Genomic DNA, 25,387 nt, shown 5'->3' with positions numbered 1-25,387 from the left:
TGTCTTTCAAAAAGTTTAAATTAGATATAAAGAAAAAAATATATATAATATCATTTGAAATTTTGAAGGATTAATTAATTTTGTGGTGTTAAAAAAAACAAAACAAAAAAATGACTGGCAATTTATTTGGAGCGAACACCATTTTTGTTGAGAGCTACAATTAATTACGTTTTCTTTTAATGTAGCAGTACTGTGATGCTAGTTTTCAATACTGTAACATCGCAATAGTCTAAATGCATTGTATTCGCTTTTTTACTTACATTTGAACACCATAAACAGGGAGCGGGAATCCTTTTATACTACTGGTAAGATTAAAAATAAATATGCAGTCTAAAACAGAAGAAAAAGATGATATCATTTAACTGCAACATCTCTAAAATATTGGGAGACTCCCTTGAGGTAAGAGAAAATATCTAATGCCGGTTTTAAAAGCCTGTTCTGCCTTGCACTTTAAAACTCTTTGTTGTATTGCACTTTGCATATAAATAAATCGATGAAACGATTGCAAACCCCCTAGCTATGGAAATATAATATGGCTGAGGACTCTAGTTCAAGCAGCTTCATTGAGGCTGGCACAAGAGTGGGATCAGATCCACATGATTCCAAATGGAATATCATGAGAGCAACAGCAAGAAGAGGCTTCCAAAATCTATTTTTTAAAATCTTCAGCCAGACTTGTACCTAACCATTGCATCTGTGTGCTTCCATTGACTGAGACAAAGCTGGTAGGTGCACCAGGGTGACAGTCTCAGGTGTGAAGGTTAATTAAATCTTTTTTTCATTGAAAGCCAGTACATGTTAAGAACCTGCAAGCAAAAGTTGTATCTTGTAGGTCTACTGATTTGTTCCCTGTTACTGTAGATCTAGCTACAACTGTGTGATACAATACGTTTTTTGGCAATCATCGGTGTTGCATATGATTTGACTTTCCCTTTAAGAGTTCTGCTGTAGTACCGGTAGGTCATTTACAGTAAGCCGTTAAAGTAAGCAATCACGACGTTCGATTTTTGCAAGCAGTTTATTTCAAAGCCTCCACGACTAGTTCGTGAAATTCAGTGTGTTTAGAATCTGTGAAGGAACTATTCATTACATCCATCCAGAGAGTAGCAAGTTTACAGTAATAGATTCTAAAAATGTTCTTTTTTCTCTGTTCTAAAGTGATTATTATATTTGAGTCATTAATTCAAGGGTGTACTTCCTGCATATTTGCTTAATCTAAACTTACAATTTTACAATCTGTTGTATTAATTGTGTATAATTACCCTTCATCTAGATAATAAAATGTTGTTGAATAAAGTTGTTTTTTTTATGTACTGTTACTTTAACTAGTAAAGCAAGATATTCTCCACTATAGGTAAGGGAAGCACTGTTAATAAAAAGGGGCAGGTTAGAAATATCCTGCTATACCCTTGCCAAGTGATATATTCTCAACAGTATGACATCACAGTGGCCTGGAATCCTCAGATATCATAACTGTAAAAATTCCACAGCTGTTGCCGCTAAATGGGCATAGATTTATTTATTTTTGTATCATACAAATGAAAATTAAACATGTGTATTGTAGGTCCACAAACGATTGACTTTTGTCCAGCAACTGGACTAGGGTAGCGTTACACGCTTACAGTACCCATGAGCTATATATAGGGTTGCAGTCATGCACTGAGAATAAAGCATATCAAATGCATTGCAGTGAAAAGAAAGGATGTACCTCTACCAAGCTCCCTTTTACTCTTTATTAGCTTTGCCCCTAATTAATCTATTATTCTTTGGTGTCTATTTACATCATTTCTGCTCATAGCCTCTGTGCACTCTAACAGAACTCTGATACTGTTGACTGCCTAGTGTGTTTGTGTTCTCCCTTCATGCCTGATTGCCACTAACAACACTAGACTACTATTTTTTTTCTTTTTAATGTTTAAAAAATAAGACCACTAATGAGCCAGCTTAAAAATAAATACATAACATTTTTTATTATATATGCTTTCCATGTATGCTTAAGTGAGCACAGTGCAAACTTGGTGTGAAAGTTTAGTCAATTAGACCCATTGATATGCAAGGCCGCTCTGCAAACATGTGTCCAGTACTATACCGGTTCACTATAGTTGCAGAATGCTAAGTATGAACGTCTCGTGCATGAATAGCCAGGCCGTTCCCGTAATTCAGAGTTGGTGGCTATATTTGTTCACCGTTCAAAAACAGGCTGTGGTAGAGCTTCTCTTAAAACTACCCTTATATGAACTACACTCCAGCAAGCACGGTGCATAAAATAATAGGGACCCAGGAGTTCTGGAAAATGTAGTTCTATTTCTGAACATACCATAAGTTCTGCAGACAGGCTTTTCCGACGACAGGACGACAAACCCCAACATGCAATGGGCCACGTCTATACCGTAACAGCTGATAAAGAAGAATAACAATATCCGACGTTAGCATGGAGATTCAGGTCCCCGAGCACGAAAGCATGGACAAAGCCACAACTCGGTCTGACAGGTAATACATGTATTATAATGTAATTGGTAATGTTTCATTTTTTCATTGTAACACACACTTCAACTCCGTGACCCGACGCGAGTTGTCATCATCATGCAACGCACAGTATAGATGCACGCTGGCGCTGTCAAATCCAGGAAGTCACATAATCATACATGTTGTGAGCAAGGAGTTTGCATAAAACACAAATAAAAAATAAAAAAAAAAGTGGTAAATATTGTAAATATTCTACAAGTTGATATACTATTTTTAGTTTTTAGAAATGATGTCGTTCATTATTTCATAACGCGAAATTGGACCGTTTATTACTACCGCTTAGTTCGTGATACTTCTGCAGCAAATATACTGTTCATGTGTATGTCGGTTTAATAAATACACGGGATCTGAAATCTGTTCAGCCAGCAGTCATTCCAGTGTGGTGCCCCAGTCCATACATGCAGGTCCTGTCGTCTAATCTGCTGTCGCACGGCGTTGTAATGAATGACTCACCCAGCGTGGCCAAGTGGGTTGTCGACTGTTTATACTTCTGCGGTTCGGACAATTTATTATTATAGAATATTATTACTAATAACATTTTTTATGACTACACTTGAATGAATAATATATTGTACTGTTCTAAAAAAAAAAAAAAAAAAAAAAACCCTTGCGTCCTAAACTCATTAAATAACCTCTAATTATAAAAGTTAAACAATCATTACAATATATAATCATTTTATACACACACCACATATATATATATATATATATAATATATTTATATATATATATTCTATATAATATATATATTATCGCAAAAGCGTTCAGAAGTAAACTGATTACTTTGTGTAAACAGTGAACAGAAACACAGCCCTGTCTACTGATTGTGCAGAAACACACGGCTTGCACATGCTTCTGTTATTGCAGTATTACCAGCAAGGGGGAGTAGAGAGGTATGTTTTATATAACAAGGTTACAGTAATCTCCAAACAGCGTGCAGTCGTTTTAGAAGGACTCTGACTGCCATTCCGCAGAACGGACTTTGCAGTGCTGTTGACTTCACGTGTTTAAATAAATAAACAAATAAATAAATAAAATATGTGTGTGTGAGCATCCGGACATGAAAGACATATGACAAATATTGTATTCCTTTTTATTTTATTGTATTGTTATTTGTAGTTAGATTTTAAAAATAAATACATAATTTCAAGACTTTTGAGTAAATCGTACCTGCGTTTTGTTAACAAAATAACACTGCAGGAATTGCAGGTGCGTTTCCCAGTGTACCGGGCACCGGTATCTTCCATGTGCCTTTTACCTTCTTTTCAGCCTCGCAAAGGATTCATGTGGAATTTGTAATGTATATAAAAGAACAATAAGATCACATTTACTTAAGGTAGCTTCTGATTGGCCTTTGGGGTGGGGGGGGCTGGGGGGGGCTGGGGGGGGGGGGGGGGGGGGGGACACGGAACATACAGCTGGGAAGGTGTTGAGTTTCATCAATTTGTTTATGCGTAGGCAGAGGCTCCAAAAGGGGCAGCGGAGACGCCTGTCGTTACCTACAAAACAGAAATCGGGCTTTCACACAATATTTCATATGTCAGTCGTGCTATATGTAGCTTTTAAACACAAATGTGATTGTGGTTTTTGAGCAGTGTCTAGCTGGAGCCTTTGCAGCGCCTCCAACAAAGCTAAATGTCAGAGACAGATGACAGCCCCTCTCCAAAACGGGCAGTGCATGTTGCTGGGGGGGGGGGGGGGGGGGGGGGGGATGCCTCTTACGAAGAGGCTGCTATTAATAACATGTAATGAACGTAATCTGTAGGATAAGTTATCCTCTTGTGTGTGTGTGTGTTGGCTGTGTGGAGATCTGAAAGCAGTTGCAATTGCAGGCTAATGTTCTAACCAACACTGCAGTAAAGATAAAACAAAACAGATAAGCAACTATAGTTTCATTTTCCCCACATCCCACACCAGTGCTGAGTCACAGGACAGGGACACTAAATACTACACTGCACAGTGTTGTTATATGTTCATTGCACTATAAAGCACTGGTTTCAGGGGCTGTGAGCTAAGGGTGTTGTATCAAGGATATATAGGTTCTCCTGTGTGTGCATGAAGACATGAACACTCTTCCAGCATACTCTGGAGCCAGGATATCTGGCTGTTGGGCGCTCAGATCTGATACCAGGTAAGCATGTTTTCTTTCTTCGTTGTTTATTTCAGTGTTTTAAATATTTTAAGTGCTGTCTTGAAACTTGTTAGCACTGCAGTGTTTGTGACACAGGCCTGTGGTCTGTATTATACATAACTAAGGTGCATTTTTGTTTGAGTGTTATCATAAATCTCATGTGGATAACTTCAATATGCAAAGTACAAGGTCAAGAAAGAGACAAAGGACAGGGATTCATTACAGGGTTTTTTTCTGTAGTTATTTTTCAGTTTATTTGTGTTGAGATTTTACACTGGATATACAAACGAGCCAGGTGTTTTCTGTAAAACATTAGCATGTACAATTTCTGTTGTGCTTTTTGGACTTTAGCTTTGGAGAAAGTACAAGCATGTTTGGCAAACAGAGTGACGTAGTTTCAGGGGAGGAAGCAGCAGCATGTGCCTTGTTAGATAAATCAGCATGTGCCTTGTTAGATAAATCCACTATCTAGGTCAATAGAACTTCAATATAACACTGAGCATGATTATGGGAAAATTATATATTTCCCCCAGTATTATGCAGTTATTCATTTCTTACAACTAGTTTGCATGTTAGCCAAACCTACTGAGCCAGTCACTAACATATATATATATATATATATATATATATATATATAGATATATATATATATATATATATTTATATCTTCAAGTGGACCGTTATCAATCATTTATTTAATAGAAGTGGACCGTTGAGAAATCATTTATTTTCACTCTTTTAGTGCATTGTGGCAGTGGCGTGTGGTGGGTTCCAGTGGGAAGAAAGGACACACTTCTAAAGATTTCTTTGGCGCTGGAAAGGGCCGTTTATTGCAGAATTGGATTGGCGCTTATGTGCCGTTGTTTTAGCTCGCAAACGGTCTTTAGCTCTTTCTGCTGTCACTCAGCACTCCTTCACAGCACGCAGGTTGCAGCTTTATTAGTCAGCAGGAGGGAAAGAGCGGACGTGGTTGGAACCAAGCTGCAACAGCAACAAGTCTATTTCAATGGGTCCGCGAGACCCGACGCTACAGTATTTACAGACAACCCTTAATTTGTCCAGTTTACAGGAATTTAAAACCACATGCAGAGTAAATGCAGCAGTAAGCTAATACAGACGATCCTCGACTTACCATGCTTCGATTTACGACTCTTTTGCATTATTACCCTGCTTCGACTTTATGACATCGATAACAATTACATGACAATCTTCCCCCTTTTTTAAATTTTTTATTATTTCTTTTTTTACAAATTTAAATGAATCACTGGTCGAACAACACAGCCAGATTGAGTAACTGTAAGTCCATCTCAGGATGTAGGAGTCATGGTAACCTTGTTAGGGGTAAGAGTCCCAGGTGGAACAGGCTCTGGCGTACCGGGCTCTAGACTCACGACAGGGTTGTCATCATCTGGAACTGGGAGGTGAGGCGAACATTCCGCTGGCAACCGCTGTAGGTGAAGACGGTTAAGTAGGAACTGGGCCCCTTGTAGTGTTTTGATCATGTGGGATCGTGGTGTGAAGCTGCATCCAGTAACAACAGTCCAGGTCTCCTGTCCGTCTAGCTTCATACGAACAGCATCCCCAGACTTCAGCGGAAACAGGTGTCTTGCTGCATGATGACGATTGAAGAAGAAAGCTTGGTTTTCTTTGGCTTTAGCATCTCTGTTGGACTTCCTTCAAATTTGGCCATCTGGGGTGAAGGTTTGTCTCTAGGGTTGGCAGCGTTGTCTTAGTTTTCCATCCCATCAGAAGCTCTGCAGGGCTGACCCCTGTCACAGTGGATGGTGTAGACCTGTAGCTCATCAACACAAGCAGTGGATCTTTTTTGTTGCAAGATCCTCTTCGCTGTTTGCACTGCTCTCTCAGTGTGACCGTTACTCTGTGGATAATGTGGGCTGGACGTGGTGTGTTTGAAGTCAAACCGCATTCCAAACTCTCTAAATTCAGAACTTACAAATTGTGGACCGTTGTCTGGGATGCCAAAACATGCAAAGACGGCCTTTAATTTTACCACAACTTGCCCACTGGTGGTGGTTGGTAAGTGCAGATTTACAATGAGTCTTGTAGTAGTCAAGTAGACTTATCTGTTGTTTTCACAGAGGTCCAGTGCAGCTCTGTGGAAATGAGTAGCTCTTTCTGCTGTGTTCTGTTTGTTTCACAACAGGATTCACATGCTTGCACTTTGTTCCTTAGTTCTGTGGTCATGTTCGTCCACCAACCTGACATGTTGGCTCTCTCTCTACATTTAGTCAAGCCTTGATGTCCGTCGTGTATTCTTTCTAGAATTTCTGATGGTTTCCTTTTGTGATGAGGCCATTGATCTCAGACAGCTGATTTCTCTCAGGAAAGTATTCTCTTGCATCAATTGGAATTTTCTGTATGTATTCAGGCCATCCCTTCTTTATGAACTGTAGCCCTGTCTGTAACTGTCCATCTGCTGCTGTAGCCTCTCGTATGCACTTGAGCTTCTGTGGTGAAGCAGGCAAACTGCTTATACTGCTGCAACATGTGATTCAACATCTTCATGGGTGTCAACATGTTCCAAGTCACTCACTGAGTTTCTGGATAAGGCGTCTGCAACAGCCAGTGTCTTTCCAGATGCATACTCTGCTGTAGGCTTGAAACGCATTAAGTGCATGAGCAGTCTTTAACATCTTAGCGGAATGTTGTCCAGATCTTTACTATTTATTAATGGCACAAGAGGCTTGTGATCATTCACTAACTTGAAGTCTTCCAAGCCTTAGAGGTATTTATCAAACCTCTCACATACCCACACACTCGCAAGGCATTCTTTCTCAATTTTAGCATACCTGGTCTCAGCTTCTGTAAGTCGTCTGGAACAATACGATACTGGTTTCCAGTCCTCTCCGCCAGCTGAAGTAGTACTGAGCAGACACAGGCTGTGGGCTTTGTCACATCATAGAATGTTAGCACTGGTGAGGTGATTGACTGCTGTTTTTAGATTTTGGAAGGCCTGTTCTTGTGCATGATCCCAGGTCCATACTGTATCCGATTTCAAGAGTTCATAGAGTGGCTGACCAACAGTTGTTAGGTTGGGAATATAATTGCCCAAGTAGTTAATCATGCCGAGAACTCGTTTCAGCTCCTGAACACTTTCTGGTGGAGGCACCTCTGCTATTGCCTTGACCTTCTCTGGGTCAGGTGTGACCCCTTTCTCATCAATCAGGTGTCCCAGAAAGCGAAGATGTCGTTGTCTCAGCACACACTTCTCCCGATTCAGTTTCATTCTTGCCGAATCAATGACTTGTAAGGCTCGGCCCAGTCTTTTGCCATGTTCTTCTATAGAGCTTCCAGTATCTCCCAAAGGGGGTTATAAATGTAGTCGGTCTACTACTATCACAATGCAGGGGAACTTGACAAAATCTGCAAGCAGCATCCAGTGAAGAGAAGACTGCCACTCCTGATAGCTTGGAAATTATCTCTTGTGAGGTAAGTAATATGATCCTCACCCTCTAGACTGCTTTGTTTTACCTTTTGAGATCCACACAAATGCAGACCTTTCCATTCTTTTTCATAACTGGCACTGTGGGGGCACACCACTCTGCTGGTTCAATTATTTCCCAATTATGCTGTTTTCTTCCATTCGTTGTAGCTCGCTCTTAACTTTAGCTAACAAGGGTGTAGGCACTCTGCGGGCTGCGTGGACCGCGTAGGGTTGTGCACCTTCTTTCAAGGAGATTTTAACCGGTTCAGTTGCAAGCATGCCGTTCTCCCCAAACACCCCACAAACTACTTCTACATGTCTCACTAATCCCATTTCAGCTGCTGTGGAATGACTTAACAGGTTGTTTACACTCTGTACAAGAATGACACTTGGAAGGAGTAGGGTTTGTTTTTATATGTAGTGCTTGCTTGAAACTGCCCTAAACAGTTTAATTGACCTCCTGGTCTAGTCAGCACAATCTTTGTTGAACTTGGTGAGAGTTTGGTGAAGGTCTCTTCACTAATCACGTCTGCTCCTGTATCAATTTTAAATTTTGCTGGGGTGTTTCCAATTTGAATTTCCACTGTTCGGTTGTCTTCACCATTAGTAGCACTGTGGACTGAACCCAGGAAATAAAGCCTGCCCTCTGCTGCTTCTGTAATTTCTCTCGCTACTTTGCTACGGCAAACACACTTCCAGTGTCCCTTTCTCTGGAATTTTCTACACGCTGTTTTACTTGCTGGACAGATTTCCTGTTTTTTATGCCATTTTTTTGACTCACATACTCCATTTTCTTTCGGTGTAACCCCAATTTATAACATTGTTCCTTTGGGAAAATGTGCTTCGACTTACAATGCGACTTTCAGGAACCAGTTGTGTCATAAATGCGAGGATAGCCTGTAACCCCTAAAGTATTTTTCCAGGTAATGTTCTTCGTAGTATCCTTGGCCTGATAATAGAATGATGTGGGCAGGCTGCCATTTGGGAGAGAAACACGAAAATAAAAATACAAGTAAGGTTTGTGTGTTGCACACGTGCCATTAACAAGATGCCATGACAACTTCAAGTAAAGAAAATAATGTTGTAGCGCAGTAAAAAAGATAAATCATTTAACAAAAAAAGGAAGTAAAAAGCTACTGTAGCAAGCTGGAAAAGTTGTCTTTGTGAACTCCAATAAACCAACATTACCCAGTCAAATCATAGGCTGCCTAAATAAAACTTTGTGTCAACACAAAGAGGTGTATTCCCGTGTATTGCATCTTTAGCAGCTGCAACATTCCCAGTTATAATAGATATAAAAGAAAGGTGAAAACAGAACGAAATACTTGGGACTGCAATTAGTACATTTAATTTACTTAAAAAAAAAAAAAAAACATTTAGAGAATTAAAAATGAAGTATATTGCAGCTTACTTGATTGCAGTAAAAAAATAAACTGTCACGCATTAAATTAAGCTCTCAGATTGTGCTAATGAAAATATCTAAAAATGCATGACATCGTGCTTGCTGTGGTGCATTTATTATCGGAAAAAGCAGAACAAACTCACAGAGACCATTGCCGTCATCTGCTGCATAGGTCAACCATTCAGCAGAATGAGGTAAAAAAAATAAGTGAGTGGAAGAAACATGAACCTGCTGTTTTAGAATCATTGTAGTGTCTTAGCAAGTTGTTGCAAGCAGTTGAATATGAGAGCACCCAGCAATTGGATTTGGTGACCAATGGTGCTAAGTCAAAAAGTTTGTCTGGAGCCCTGACTAGGAGAAAGAAACCCCCATACCCAACATAGTTTAAATAGCACTGATGCACTTTACAATTATCTTACAGTAAGTAATAATGAGCATTACTCCATTGTCTCTAAGCGTTTGACTTACTAATGTGTTTATTAACACAATGTAATATACCCTTTTGTAGCATTTAAAATGCAGACAACATTATCACATTTAAAGGTGCAGTAATTTATTATTATTATTATTATTATTATTATTATTATTATTATTATTATATGATGCTGGCTTCTATGTAGTGCTTTCCTGGTGGCAAAAAGGAACATTAACCCTTAAATATGTTTATTTTTTATATCAAGGTTTTTTTTTTTTTTTTAACCAGGCCTCTCTTGATGTCTTGGGAGATTGTAAAAGCTCCTTTAGATTCACGTTTTTACATACTAAATACAAAACGCATTGATAACAAGGAAGAGAAGCAGCAGTAAATAATCCATGTTTGTTAATAAGTCTCATCAGGAGAATAAGTAGCCAGTGTTATGACCAAATAAAGAATAAATAAATAAATACATGCCGGTAAATAACACAGCTGCTGAGCCAAGCATGAGCAGACTGGGCTTGCTACGTTTTGGTTGTTTACAACGTTTGTGTTTCAAAGCTCCAGTTATCGCTATGGCTCTCTGTGGAAATAAGCAGCAGTGTCAACAGTTCTTTCAAACCTGCAATTTGTGATCTCTGAGGGATATCAATGTGGGAGCTACCAAAGTGGAATAAACTACAATCAAAGCAATGATGACACGTTTTCAATGAAAGAAGTTGTAATTCCAGCTCCAAGTTAAGAACAGAGAGCAGCTGATACTCCTAGCAACATCCTGTATTTACTTTCTTTTTTTCCAGTGGCAGCAGTGAAGAGTCGTTAGACAGACTTCTTCCTCCGGTGAACACAACTCTGTCCCCGCGTAAAAGAACCACGAGCCAATGCAAATCAGAACCACCTCTGCTGAGAACAAGCAAGAGGACGATCTACACCGCCGGGCGGCCTCCTTGGTACAATGAACAGGGAACGCAATCAAAAGAAGCGTTTGTTATTGGTAAGCGAAGCAATAAATTGTTTGTATTGAGGTCCGATTTCATCCACACAGTAGTGGTTTTACAAGTTCTGTGACGGACTCAAGCCATAGTAAAAAAGAAAAAAAAAAGAAAAAAAGAAAATTGGGGTTCAAATTTCAGTTTTACAAATCATATATTTCCAGCTTTTTACTTAACTATTGAAGATTTATTATAGCTCAACATTAGCTGCAGCTTAATCAGGGAAACTGGTTTTACAACCATTATGTTGCAACTGTGATCAGAATTAGTTACACCATGCTTCCATGTTTTCAGCACATGATTGTTTGCTCATTATTGCATGTGAGTAGTCCTAGTTGAAAGCCACAGACGAGTCTTAATTAGTTGTTGGCTTCGACATATCCCAGGGGTCACAGGTACTGTATGTCTCTTTAAGCAATAGTAAAGCCGGCTATGATGATGTGATTAATTATAATTTTTATCAATTTAATTAAATGCCAGCACTAGACTTCTGGTGGCTGTAGGACTAAATAGCAGACAAGCAGGTGCTATTGTCAGCCTGTGTCTGTATAGTTGACACTTTTGGTATAAGAGTGAGTCTCCTCCGCCCTGACTAATATATATATATATATATATATATATATATATATATATATATATATATATATATATATATATATATATATATATGTGTGTGTGTGTGTGTGTGTATATATATATATATATATATATATATATATATATATATATATATATATATATACACACACACACACACACACACACACACACATATATAATATATATGTATACATACAACATATATATATATACACACACACACATATATATATAGATATAATATATATAGATTATATATATATATATATATATAAGTCCTCATTTATTACAGACTTGGTACTCTCTTGTAAGGTCTATGTGTGAGGTGTTGCATTTGAATGTCCTACACTTAGCAGTAATCACTGTGCGCTCTGTGAAGGTTCTTGAATTGTTTTTGCTGGGTCTGATCAGGTCTCTGTGGGGGAAGCGCTTGTGGAAAAACCACTGTAGCCAGGAAGATAATCGAAGCCTTGGATGTGCCCTGGGTGGTGCTGTTGTCTATGGATTCCTTTTACAAGGTGAGGCTGCTGTGTTTGTGTGTGTGTGTTTTTCGCATGTAAAAAATCTCACAAAGCAGTGTAATTAAGCCAATTCCTTTCTGCTCCCCCTGGAGACAGCTTGGACAGTCACAGCAGTGTCGGCAAAGCTTCATATATATATTTTAAGTTATCTGTTTTATTGTAATATACATTTAAAAAAGGATTTCCTAAAATTGAAGGTTTTTTTTTTAAAAGAAAAATCTATTCATGTTTAATATGTGTACATCATGTCATGTTATCTACTTTTTACATGTTGCTTTTATATCTCTGAAAGATTGGTACTAGCTATCTTATGTAATGTCACTTAATCTGATATATCAGTGTTGATTTAGAGGTTGGACACAAAGCTATGGGCTCTTTTAGTTAATTCTTTTATTTAATTGAATTGTCATAGGAATGTTAATGTGAATGTGGAAACAAAAAAGTAAACCATAAATTAAGAATAATTAACAACATTTATGCAAAATGTTTACATTTTTACATCCCATTTAAGGTGTTTCTGTTTATGTACTCTTTAGCACCATCTGGTGGCTAATAATTGCACTGTTCTTTTTATTAAGATTTGTTTTTCAAATCCAGTCAGCATTGTGTATTGTAAACAGGGGTTGGCAATTCCAGGTCTGTACTGGTGTTACGTTTTAATAGCTAAAATCTAACTAATTGAATAAATACTTTAGGACCAAGTCAGATGTTAATTTGGTTCCATTCACTAATTAAGAATTAATCACTAATTAATAATTAAGTTGGAACAAAGACCTGGACTGGGTTTTCTATTGTTGCCTCCTGTTGTAAAGCACATCTTGATAACGGATAATTGAGATTCATTGTTGTCCATACAGTACAGGTGACACATGTTCCTGTACAGCCGGCCCTGTCTGATTTGCACAGCAGTAATGTAAGATCTTTCACTCCAGGTTCTCTCTCCAGAACAGCAGCAGCTTGCAGCCAGTAACGACTACAATTTCGACCACGTCGACGCGTTTGATTTCGTTCTCCTTGTGCACACGCTGAGGAAGCTGAAACAGGGCAAGAGTGTGAAGATCCCAGTCTACGATTTCACCACGCATGGCAGGCAGAAAGAATGGGTAAGAAGGGTTTGCCCCTGCTTCCAGTCCTAATGCTGCTATTTCATGTATTATGATACTATCATGTATTATTCACTTTCCACTCTATTTAATGTATTATGCATTGTTTTTTTTTTACTGTATATCATGTATTTTGCATTTCTCTGTGTTATGGATTTTCTTGTTGTTACTGTATCTTGTAAAGTGCTTTGTGATTGTCCACTATGAAAGGCGCTATATAGAATAAAGATTGATTGAATGCTATGCAACCTGCAGTAAAGGAATGAAGGCTGATTATTTAGAATTGGAAAAAATCTGCCCACATGCATTCGAACCATACAAATCTTATTGCTAGGACCTAAATATTATGAGGTCTATGACATGATCTCTGACTTTTCTTGTTCTGTTCTAGAAAATCGTGTATGGAGCTAGTGTTATTATATTTGAAGGTATCATGTCTTTCGCCGACAAAGAGTTGTTGAAGGTAAGAAAACCTGCTCTTTTCTGATAAAAACGGAAATATATTTATCATTCATCAACTATGATAATAAATGTGAAAACTCCAAAGCCATTAGCTATTTGCAGTTACACCATAAAGATCAAAAACTCAAAAACTCGTTTAATGTAATTGCTTTATCACATGTAGAATTCAAACTTAATCTCAGACTATGCAATGGAAATTATTTTATTTTTCCATTGCTAAGCAGACCTGCTTGCCTTAAAGAGGATGTGCTATGTAGAACGCTACCAATGAACACCTTCCATTATGTTCTGTTTGTTTCAGCTTTTAGACATGAAGATTTTTGTAGATACAGATTCTGATATCCGGCTGGTTCGACGCCTACAAAGGGACATCACCGAGCGTGGGCGGGAGATTGAGGGTGTTATCAAACAGTACAACAAGTTTGTGAAGCCTGCTTTCGAGCAGTACATTGAGCCCACCATGCGACTGGCCGATATTGTCGTCCCTCGGGGTACACAGCACTTGTTTAATGATACATTTGTGTTAGAGCTAGGGCAAATGCATTTAGATGCAGAAATTAGTGCGTTCCTTTATTGAAGTAGGATTTAAAAAAAAAAAAAAAATCAGTAAAATAAAAATCATACAGAGCAGTGTTATGCATGATGAAGCTACAGCTTTGAAATAATATTTAAAAAACATGTTCTTCCTGGTTCCTTTTTACATTGAACTTGCAGAACCATTTTCATTTTTGTGGTTTATCGGGTGAATGGACTTTGAGAAGGAAGAAAGTTGTTTACTACATGAGTGTGTTTTATAGGTGTTCATTATTAATGTGTTTGAAAGTGGAACAGCTAAAGACAGTTGTGGGCTCATAAAAACTATTGCATGACTAGCTATTAAATTTAATATTAAATTATGTAAAACAATATCTCAACATCACCTAAATAAGGCATTACCCCTAACACATATCCACTTGTAGATTGTTTTACTGTAACCTTATAGCATAGAAATTCATGTTTTCCGTAATATGGGTGTTATTAGTGTTAAAATTAAAAACATCCATAGTTGCATGTGAATGGGTTTTTAAAACTGATATTTGGTTTTTAAAATTGTGTGTTTTACGCTATACAGTACAATATACTATGATTATAATCTAAAGAAAACAAATTAACACAGACTTATTTATATACCTTTATATATATATATATATATATATATATATATATATATATATATATATATATATATATATATATATATAAAATATTACAGGAGGAGGAAATATGGTAGCAATTGATCTGATAGTCCAGCATGTGCACAGTCAACTGGAGGAGGTAAGTGCGGCTGCTTGACTATAGCATAAAGGGGATTGGAAATGCAATGGGACATGTTTTCAGCAAATAATGCACACATTCAAAAAGTGTAGGAAGTGTGTGAAGACCATCTCTAGTACAGGATTAGAGAATTGATATGCCCATACGTTTATTGTAGCTAAGCAAATAAACAAGAAAACTTCACAGTAATTTGCTGTTTGATCAATGCGCAGTGTTGAGATTTTTACAGGCATGTGTATGATAATGTTACCCCTGCAATACGTACAGCGCTGTAGCAGTAATGCTCCAAATGTCAGGGTCTCAGGTATTGGCATTGCATGCTTTGACCGGAGCTGCTGCTGTGAAGTTATGTTTTGTTATTGAAGCTGCAACTTTTTATATCTGAGACTACTTCAGCTTAATATATTTACCCAAATAAATACCACTGAGCAGTTGTCAATGTTATCCTACTGTACAAAAAAGGAAATATGTTTGTCATTCAAATATATTTCTGGAGTATTTTCATTCCTGTATACTCTACATGTTCTTGGAATGTGCAATTGATATTAAACAGACACTTGATAAACTTACACATTACATAGTCATCTATTTATAAATCAAATTCCGTAGGATTCAAACAGACTGAATGTATTTCCTATCACCTTTAAGTGGTGTGTGTTTTTTTGTTTAGTTTTTTAAAGCATGGGTTTAATTTTTCCAAGGGGAATTCCCTTCTTTTTTATATATATATATAAAAAAAAGTTTATTATATAAAAAAGTAAAACTGCAATAAGTGTAACCCGTTGTCCCATTACAGCTGCTGCCTTATATACAACCAGAAACTAACCATGGCAACGTGCCAGTAAATAATCAGCATACTATGGCAATGTGCCAATAAATAATCAGCATTCTTTAAATATGGAAAATATGTCAAACTGACATGACTGCCTGTGTAACTGTTTAAAAGAAGGTGAAACCCTATTATTTGAGTAGTTTTGTGTGAAACTAATGAAATGCAGTATCCCTTAAAATCGATATTAAGGGTTACTGCTTATTCATATTTATTACTGCTGCTGTATATGATCTGTGCATCTTTGGTTTCTTAATTTGACTTAAATATTTTTTGTTGCTTTTCACAAAAGGCAAGAATAATAGCCTACTGTTGTGTCTAAGCATTAAAAATATAAATGTTCTATGTGACAACATTATCAAAGTAATGTATATCCCTTAAGGTCTGGTATTTGTATATGCCTGCTCTGTTTTGGCTAGATTGGGAGGCAGTTCGTGTGCTAGCGCCATCTAGTGACAGATTTACAGTAACACGGTGTTTTAATATTAAAATACCACTGAAGACTTCGGTCAAAGAAAAATAACTCATTTTTAGTTCATGTCTTTTTTTCCCATATAAGACGCTGAAACTACAGTAATTGGTTATAGTAGGATTTTCCTTGTTTGTTTTTTTTTTAAATCTGGAATGTTAGTCAACACATAATTACATATAAATCCTACTCTGCATAAACCCCACAGGCTTCAGCCCCACCCATCTCCATGATAAATGTCAGTCTTCAGCATGTCTAAGTCAGCATTTATTTTAGCTTGGCACATAATGTTGGCACATGGCACAGCAAAATAACAGTTTGGTTAATGTATTGATAGAGTTCTGTTTTGACAATACTAATAAATAGGAAATGAATGCTCATTTTCTATTTCTCTTTCTTGTGAATGTGCTATTGGCAATACTTTACATGGACTGGGTTTTCACTGTAACCTGTCTCAGCGCGAGCTCAGTGTCAGGTATGGTAATGAAACATGTTTTTATTGGTCATCTCCACGCAAAGGCATTCTAGAAACTAAACAACAACTGCTGTGTATCAGTAACACACAGGGTCAATTATAATATCATTAGAATTGTTCTGATGGGTACACAAATTTAATAGAGTTTCATTAGGATAACAGCAGGATAAATGTTTATGATACAGAGTTCAGAAACAGTTTATCAGCACGTCTTGGCCAGATATAATATTAATATATACATTAAGCACTGAGTAATATTTATAAATATAAAAAAAACCCTGCTTTTTATAACATTCATATAGCAAGCACGGAAACAGCATGTCATAGTTATGTGCTCAGAATGCCTTTTCGTATTCATTTCTTCAGATTTAATTCAGTATCACTTTTAACCTCCAGCCTTCTGTGTCTAACTACCTAGAATGATACAGTATACTGCTTCTTCCAAACAGAGAGTTTTGACCCCTCTCTCTCTCTCTCTGTTGTATCATTGACTCTAGTTCTGCTTAGTGTCTGTAAAGTTTCCATTAGATGGTTCAGAAAGGAAACCCTCTGTCTGCTTTAGACACAGGAAGCATTGAGGGCTAAAGTGATGAACGAGAAGCCTTAACAGTTACGGTGTGTGACATCTAGTAAACAGACTGTATTACTATCATGGGTTCACTCAGTTTAAAAATAACACAATAACAAATAACAAAGAAACACAGCCAGCGAACAATTGTAAATGTAATTGCAATTAAAAAATACTGATGTGTTCAATATTTGAAAATATTTTTTTAATATTTTGTATTGCTAAAGATTGGAAAATCAAACAGCTAAAAGAACACACTTTACTGTATTATTTACAGCAAGTGCAAACTGTACAAAGATGCCACGTGCCGTAGATTACTTGATTACTTAATTCTCAATTTTATTATGTTACGTTTTTTTTTTTTTTTTTTTCTTTCTTGTGGTCATTATGTGTTTCCTTCAACCTTCTGCTCTGAATAAACAATCTCCCATGTCAACAGAGGAAACTGCGCTGGGATATGTGAGGAGAATTTGCATATCATTTCAGTGTTTCATAGAAACTTTAGAGCTGGAATATATTGTGTGTGTGTGTGTGTGTGTGTGTGTGTGGTGGAATACTACATGGCTGAATCTGCACAGCTTCATTGCACTGGCCACAGGTTCAGGTTTGTTTTAGGAAAGCAAAGGAAAAGCGAATTTAAATATAAAAAAAGCACCAACCTTCAAGAAGTGGTGTCGTACAGCTGTGCTATAAATTAACAAGAGGTGGGATTATGGCTTTTACAGGAAATGGAGTACACATGAACTGTAAGCGCTACAATTTACCTGACAGTCAAATTCCTTACTATTGCATTTAAAAACTTTTTTTTTTCTTTTTTAACTGGTGATCTTGCATTTTTTAAATATCTGTATACCAGATTATGTATTTAGATTTCAGTGTCTTTTACCGAATTAATCTGCACACCTTGAAACTAGAATTTGTAGGTCCCCTCAATGAGTGAAATTGGGTTTGAGAAGAAACAACTGGACCGTTTTGTCCAAAATGCTGAATTTATTAAAAAAAAAAAAAAAGGAAATAGTATTTTGAACACAACCTAATAAGAGAAAGTGGAAGATCCAGACCATTACCACTGCACTATTCCTTCCCAAACCCACTTTCATCTGATGAATATCCCATGCAGTTTTGACAGTGAACTCACAGGAAAAAGCATTTCTGGGTTTCAGCATGGCTGCTGAATTATGTTTTTAGAGCAGCGTTATATACCCTATAGAAGTGCATACTGTGCATCTGTTACTGCTCAAGCAGTAATAAACCAGAGGGCATTGTGGGCTACACTCCCCTATGTACAGGCCTTATCACCTTACCAATAAAGAATCGTTTTGAATGATGAGATTAGTAGTTTTTAATGAATCTGTAATCCCACTTTTGGTAATCTGAAAAAAAAGTGCGATCTGTGGCAAATATTTAATCCTGTGCTTACTAACTATCTGAAAGTTGTATTCAATGAGCTCTGAACTAGTTAAAAAACAGCACTGACATTTTTGGCATGAATGATTGGTTGCTCTGTCCCAGTGTCACTTATCCAATAAGCACAGCTTTTACTAAACTTAACGTTTTACTAGATTTGGCATGATTTGAATTAATGAGAAATAAGGGCTTGGTCAGAATATATGATGGCGTGGTGGTTTTTATGCATGTAACCAAAAAGGATTAATGCATTTTTCTGGTCCCCTTCCCCTTGTACCGAGATCACTGAATGACCATCCTTTTCATCTCTCGGAGTTGAGTTTTCCAAATTAACATTTGACATGTGCCACCCCCTATTCCTAATACATGACCACTCCCTAATGAATACCATTACTGAATGCTCCTGCTTTTGACGATTGTGTGCTAATAAAATATTTGAACAATTGAAAAAATGGGACCACAAAATGATTCTACTAAACTGGACACTGAAACAAAGAACAATCTGATGGTCTTCAATTTGCATGGTTTATCACTAATGAAGTGGTGGTGACTGTCCAGATTCAATGTGTTACTGAGTTTGTCTAATGTCTATTTAAGAACTGTTAAGGCCCCTTAATTTGCAGCTGATACTAATTGTATTGTTGATATTACTATATTTTAAGTGACTTAACCCTTAAGACGCTTACTCCCATGTATGTTGATAAAAAGTGTAATGAAGACATAGCAAAGGACAGAGGAGTGTTGTAATGCATAATAAAAATCATGGCAAACTAAGTAAGGGGAGTAACTTCTAGTTGGGACCTTGCATTCAATGGGGTCCCACAGGGATTGGTGCTGCGATCCCTATTCTTTCTTATCTGCATTAGCTGTGGGGGATGGTCAACATGTACTGTACGCAGCTACTTAGGAAAAACTAAGGTATTTAGACTGCATGCAGAAATGGGCAGATGCATAGCAAATTAAACGTAATGGTAATAAAAGTAAACTTGCAAAAGTGTAAGACTCCGATACTGCGTTCAGTTTTGGTCCGCCATTTTACAAAAAAGACATTAAGAGAGTTACTAAGCCTAGAGCAAAAAAAAGAATTAGGATAGACTTGATTTCAGATCAACAAAGTTAACCTTAATCGGTCACTATTTTGCATGTTTTTAACAAGTTTTGCATGAGCATTTAGCATTCTTGCACATGCTCTAGATATAGTTCAAGGACGGTGGCCTGCTTTTTTTTATCATGCTTTCCCCTCCAGTGACATGCAATGTGTTTGTTTTCCTGTGTAAAATGTTTCTGAATATTTGCAATGCATTGAATAGACTAAAGCAGGGTGTTGTTTCAGGGCAGCCCTGGCGTCGGCTCATCAGTTCCAGCCCCTCCCTGAGACTCTCAGCGTTCTGAAGAGCACTCCGCAGGTCAAGGGGATGCACACCATAATCAGGTCAGCATCCTGCTCCAGCACACGCTCCTCTGCAGCCTGCTCCACTTTATTAACTTAATTTGCTGGTTTCCCTCTCGATAACTACGTTTTCAATAACTTGTAACTGAGGCATTTTAGTCCATATTTTTAAGCATACATACAGCAGACATTCTTTTTACAGAATGTCCTTTTTATTTATTTGTTTGTTTTTTTGTTAATTATAGATTTGCTTTTTTTCCCCCCATGGTTAGCTTAGTTCTTTGTTCTACTCAATAAAATATCTTTGGAAGGCTTCAGCAATGAAAGGCGCAGTGCGGATCTAAGTTTGCTGTTGATTTTTTGTTGCTGTTATTCTTTGCCTAATGTGATTTCAATTAGGATCGTCTGTCGCAGACAGTGAGGGAATGTTTACTCCCATGCTACTAACGCAGAAAGTTGATAGTCACCACATTGTATGGCTTTTAACAGATCTGTTTGTGTTCTTTTCTTTCTTCTCAGAAACAAAGAGACAAGTCGCGATGAGTTCATTTTCTATTCGAAAAGGCTTATGAGGCTACTTATAGAGCATGCTCTTTCTTTCCTGCCGTCTCAGGTAAGCATTGCACAGTTGATCATGTAATTCACAGCAGACAGTCCATAGCTAGTACACAATGGGACTGGCTTCAGAAACAAAAGAATACCAAAGTTTTTCCTGCTACATAATGGAGATTAGATCATTAATACTAGAATGGTTGATTCATGTATCTATCTAATGGGTTGTATTCACATAGCTTTGTTATAGCCCTGTGTCTCATACTCCCTCTACATGGCCTATACCACAAGGGGATGTATTTTTAAAATGACGTCCGTAGATGATGTGGGAGGTGAAGTATGTCAAACTTCCCTTGATACAAAACCAGGCAGCCTTTGAGTACAAAAACAAAAAAGAGCTGGTAGAAGGTTAGTCAAAAAATGTTGTAGATATGTTTCTAACATGTACATTATTATGCAAACCGTTTCCCACCCATTTTACAGTCTATTACAGTTCAGACACCACAGGACCAGGATTATGATGGAAGAACATTTCATGGGAAAAGAGTAAGCGCATTATTTTATACCTTGTGGAGATATTTGGGTACTTTGTCCCACTGTACATTAAAACATACCTAATATATTAAGCACTGAAACAACCTCATCCCAATTGTGAAACACAAATTGTACTGATTTGTCACGGCGTGTTTGTTTATCCTCCCTTTTGGTGAAGTAGGAGGCTAAACTAACACATGTAAAATGATAGAGAATTATGATGAATATATTTCTGTGCTTTCTCATTATAGCAAACACCAGGGTTTTTTTTTTACCCATTACGTAATTCTATTTACCGTTTTACTCCACATCATTTGACGACCTACAGCAGCGCACTTAGTGTAATTCCAGTAAATAGTACTCATCCTTGTAGAGGGCGTATGGTAAGATTGTTAGAGGAGACTAGCAGTGCACATGTTGAATATGGACCAGCATGGTTCTAGAGTTGTTACTTGTCCTATATAAACACATTCAGCGTAGTCATGGCTGTTGCTTGTGCTTTTCTAGATCACAGGGGTGTCCATTCTCCGAGCTGGAGAGACCATGGAGCCTGCGCTACGAGCAGTGTGTAAAGATGTGAGAATCGGGAAGATCCTCATTCAGACCAATCAGGACACAGGAGAACCTGAGGTAACTCAGTGCTGAGCACAACCAGTCTTGCGCTTGTTTCATAACTCCTAAGCTTCTGTTGCCTTTCACCTCAAAACCAGTGGTCTCAACCTAGTACCCAGTGGACATTAATCCAGATCACGACAACAACCTTGGCACAGTTGACAGTTGGAGGCCCAGGAGTGAGTGAAGGCATGATTTGAGGTCAGGATTGAGGTGTTATCTTGTGGCATTGGGGTTTCGTGCTGATTGTCTAAAGCGTTTCTCATTGCTCTGTGTGTGTTTCTGTGCAATGTTTTTCTTAATTTCGTCAGCTGCATTACCTAAGGCTGCCAAAGGACATCACTGAAGACCATGTGATACTTATGGACTGCACTGTATCAACAGGAGCTGCCGCTATGATGGCAGTAAGAGTCTTATTGGTAAGAAGCAGCTTCACTTTTGGTTGGTAAGAGGAGATTACAGAGAAGCCTCATGTTTGCAGGACTGATGGTGATGCAGTGGTGGGTATATTCTAATTTTCTCAGCAGTGACAGATCATAATACTGCTGCCGTTAAAGGCATTACTCTCTGAATGACTTCTTTCAAGACCTCTTTTTTTGTTGTACTGTATATAGTAATGTTAAAAACAGGCCAATTAATCACCCTGGAGTAAAACACTATATTAGTTGCAACACTTTTTAGATTTTCAAAAGCAGGGGCTTTGGTATGTTCCTTTTTTTAAATGTAATACATAAAAAAAAAAGCTGTATTTCCAACCCAAGTGATGAGAGAGATGCTTTTTGATGACCGAATATCCAAAATTGCACAAATCCTTGGAATACTATATTCTAATATGTTCTTTATCAGTTAAGTGTTAAAAAAGACATTCAATTCATATTAAGTTTTGGACTGTAGTGAAATGAAATTCAAGATGAATGTTTGACACAATCTGCTGGTGCTTGTTAGGGTGGGCTGAGTACTGTGTAGGAGTGGGTGTTATAAATAGAAGCAATTCAGCTCTCTTTATGTCAGATAAACAGATTTTAAAATAGATACTCATATTTAAAACATATTATGGTGTTTAGATTGTCTGTCTGAATAATTGAGGACTAGTCTTAAATGTTTAAAAAAGAAACACCTTGTGTTTCATGTCTTCTTTTTTTTTTTTACAAAACTGCCAATGAAGCAATAACGAAATGATTAATTGACATGGCTATTGATATGCAAATGTGTTGAATGCTGCAGGACCATGATGCTCAGGAGGATAAGATCTTCCTGGTGTCTCTCCTCATGGCAGAGATGGGGGTGCACTCTGTGGCTTACGCCTTCCCCCAGGTCAAAATCATCACCACCGCTGTAGACAAGAAAGTCAACGACCTGTTCCACATCATCCCGGGAATCGGTAAATACTGAAACACTGGCAGCAGATCTTTAAAACAGTCAGGGAGTTACTCCAACGGAAAATGTAGACAGTAAGGTGCCCGGGAAACTTTCCCCGGCCTGTTCACTGTGTGCTTTTACCCTGTTGAAAAAGTAATTTAAAATTCCTGCAAATTACAAAGTCAGTTTCATTTATTTAGTTGTCAGTGTACAGAAGGGTGGACAAAAGCATTAATTAACAATGTATTGAAACAAACGTGCAGTGTGATTACAAAAATGAAAATAACAGAGTCTTCTTATTATTACATCTACTGATTTAAATATGCAACATGAAGCACCTTATTAAATGACCAGCATACAGTCCAGGGTTAACCTTTGTTTGTGCCTTCTTCAGGTAACTTTGGGGATCGATACTTTGGTACAGACGCCCCTCCTGACTGGAGTGACGAGGAACCGGAGGAGTCCAACTAAGAGTCTCCAGCACTGATCACAGTACAGTCCATTGGATCTGCTGTAGGCAGCTATACACAGCGTAAAACACGTATGTGCCCTTATGGCTCACTTTTAAGGCAAGGACTTCCACCAGAAAAACAAATGTAAGACGTTTGTATTCACGAGATCTATACAGAATCTGTAAATATGTACAGAGGTATGAAAATATATATATATATATATATATATATATATATATATATATATATATATATATATATATATATATATATATGTGTGTGTGTGTGTGTACCTGTGTACACCCCCTTGAACTTTTTTTCACATTTTGTTCTGTCAATGCCTCAGATTTTCATGCATTTAAATTAGGATTTTTTCCACTTATCTACACACCATACTCCACACTGTTAAAGGGAAAAAATTATATATAAAAAATAGAAAACTAAAAGATCATAATTGGAGAAGTCTCCACCCCCCTGAGTTAATACTTGGTGGAAGCACCTTTGGCAGCAATTACATTTGAGTCTGTTCGGATAGGTCACTACCAACTTTGCACACCTAGATTTGGCAATATTTGGCCATTCTTCTTTACAAAACTGTTCAAGCTCTGTCAAGTTCCTTGGGAAGTGTTGATGGACAGCAATCTTCAAGTCATGCCACACATGATTGGATTTAGGTTGGGGATCTAACTAGGTCACTCAAGGACGTTTACCTTTTTGTTCCTTAGCCACTCCAGTTTAGCTTTGGCTGTGTGCTTTGGGTGATTGTCGTGCTGAAAGGTGAACTTCTGTCCCCGTTTCAGCTTTCTTGCAGAGGGCAGCAGGTTTTTCTCAAGGACTTCTCTGTACTTTGCTCCATTCATTTTCCCTTCTGTCCTGACAAGTGCCCCAGTCCCTGCCGATGAGAAACATCCCCTTAACATGATGCTGCCACCACCATGCTTCACAGTAGGGTTGGTGTTCTTTGGGTGATGCGCTGTGTTGGGTTTGCGCTAAACATAACGCTTTGCATTTAGGCCAAAAAGTCCCATTTTAGTTTCGTCAGACCACAAAACTTTTTGCCACATGGCTACTGAATCAATAAAGAATGTTTTTTGCATACTTCAGATGGGATTCAAGGTGGTCTTTCTTGAGTAATGGCTTCCTTCTTGCCACCCTACCATACAGGCCAGATTTGTGGAGTGCTTAGGATATTGTTGTCACATGCACACTTTGACCAATCTTGGCCATAAGGGCCTGTAGCTCTTACAAAGTTGCCATTGGCCTTTTGGTAGACTCTCTGCGCAGTCTCCTTCTTGCTCGGTCATCCAGTTTTGGAGGGACGGCCTGATCTAGGCTGGGTCTTGGTGGCGCCATATACCTTCCACTTCTTAATTGTCTTGACCATGATTCCAAGGATATTCAAGGCCTTTGATATTTTTTTATACCCATCCCCTGATCTGTGCCTTTCAACAGCTTTGTCCCTCAGTTCTTTTGAAAGCGCCTTGGTGCTCATGGTTGAGTCTTTGCTTTGAAATGCACTACCCGGCAGAGTGAACCTACAGGAACTGCTGAATTTATCCTGAAATCATGTGAATCACTACAATTTAACACAGGTGGAGGCCACTTAACTTGGTATGTGATTTTGAAGGAGATTGGTTACACCTGCTAATTTAAGATTGCTCTTACATGGGGGGGGGGGGGGGTGGACGCTTATCCAACCAAGCTATTTCAGTTTTTATTTTTAATTAATATTCCGTCAATTTCTAGAATATTTTTTTCACTTGGAATTTGTGGGTTAGGATGTGTAGATAAATGAAAAAACAAACAAAAATCTATTTTAGTTCCAGGCT

The 25,387-nt window shown here is 37.8% G+C and overlaps 1 protein-coding gene across 4 annotated transcripts; it reads left to right on the top strand.

The window, feature by feature from the left end:
* Window positions 1-2,376: 2,376 nt before the first annotated feature.
* On the top strand, window positions 2,377-23,802 carry uckl1b (uridine-cytidine kinase 1-like 1b). 4 transcript variants are annotated; one of them, XM_041256616.1, is made up of 15 exons: window positions 2,377-2,490; window positions 10,720-10,913; window positions 11,923-12,029; window positions 12,965-13,135; window positions 13,527-13,598; window positions 13,899-14,088; window positions 14,850-14,911; window positions 17,692-17,711; window positions 19,993-20,091; window positions 20,569-20,662; window positions 21,085-21,147; window positions 21,643-21,765; window positions 22,059-22,166; window positions 22,972-23,128; window positions 23,501-23,802. In XM_041256616.1, exons 1-15 carry the CDS (start codon window positions 2,432-2,434, stop codon window positions 23,575-23,577), a joined length of 1,596 nt encoding a protein of 531 aa, XP_041112550.1. In that variant the 5' UTR covers window positions 2,377-2,431; the 3' UTR covers window positions 23,578-23,802. The 4 variants fall into 4 exon arrangements, with proteins under 4 accessions (XP_041112550.1, XP_041112551.1, XP_041112548.1 ...); XM_041256617.1 differs by lacking the exon at window positions 17,692-17,711 and adding an exon at window positions 16,668-16,684; XM_041256614.1 differs by lacking the exon at window positions 2,377-2,490 and adding an exon at window positions 4,316-4,657.
* Window positions 23,803-25,387: the final 1,585 nt, after the last annotated feature.

This window comes from Polyodon spathula, chromosome 8 (genome assembly GCF_017654505.1).
Source record: "Polyodon spathula isolate WHYD16114869_AA chromosome 8, ASM1765450v1, whole genome shotgun sequence".
Classification (NCBI taxonomy): domain Eukaryota; kingdom Metazoa; phylum Chordata; class Actinopteri; order Acipenseriformes; family Polyodontidae; genus Polyodon; species Polyodon spathula.
This window is presented reverse-complemented; position numbering and strand designations above follow the sequence as displayed.

Excerpts from the sequence above, each read along its gene's own strand:
- uckl1b (XM_041256614.1), top strand. The coding sequence starts at position 4,590 with ATGAACACTCTTCCAGCATACTCTGGAGCCAGGATATCTGGCTGTTGG. Across the intron at positions 4,658-10,719 it reads GCGCTCAGATCTGATACCAG|TGGCAGCAGTGAAGAGTCGT; the intron begins GTAAGCATGTTT and ends CTTTTTTTCCAG. Across the intron at positions 21,148-21,642 it reads GAACATTTCATGGGAAAAGA|ATCACAGGGGTGTCCATTCT; the intron begins GTAAGCGCATTA and ends GTGCTTTTCTAG.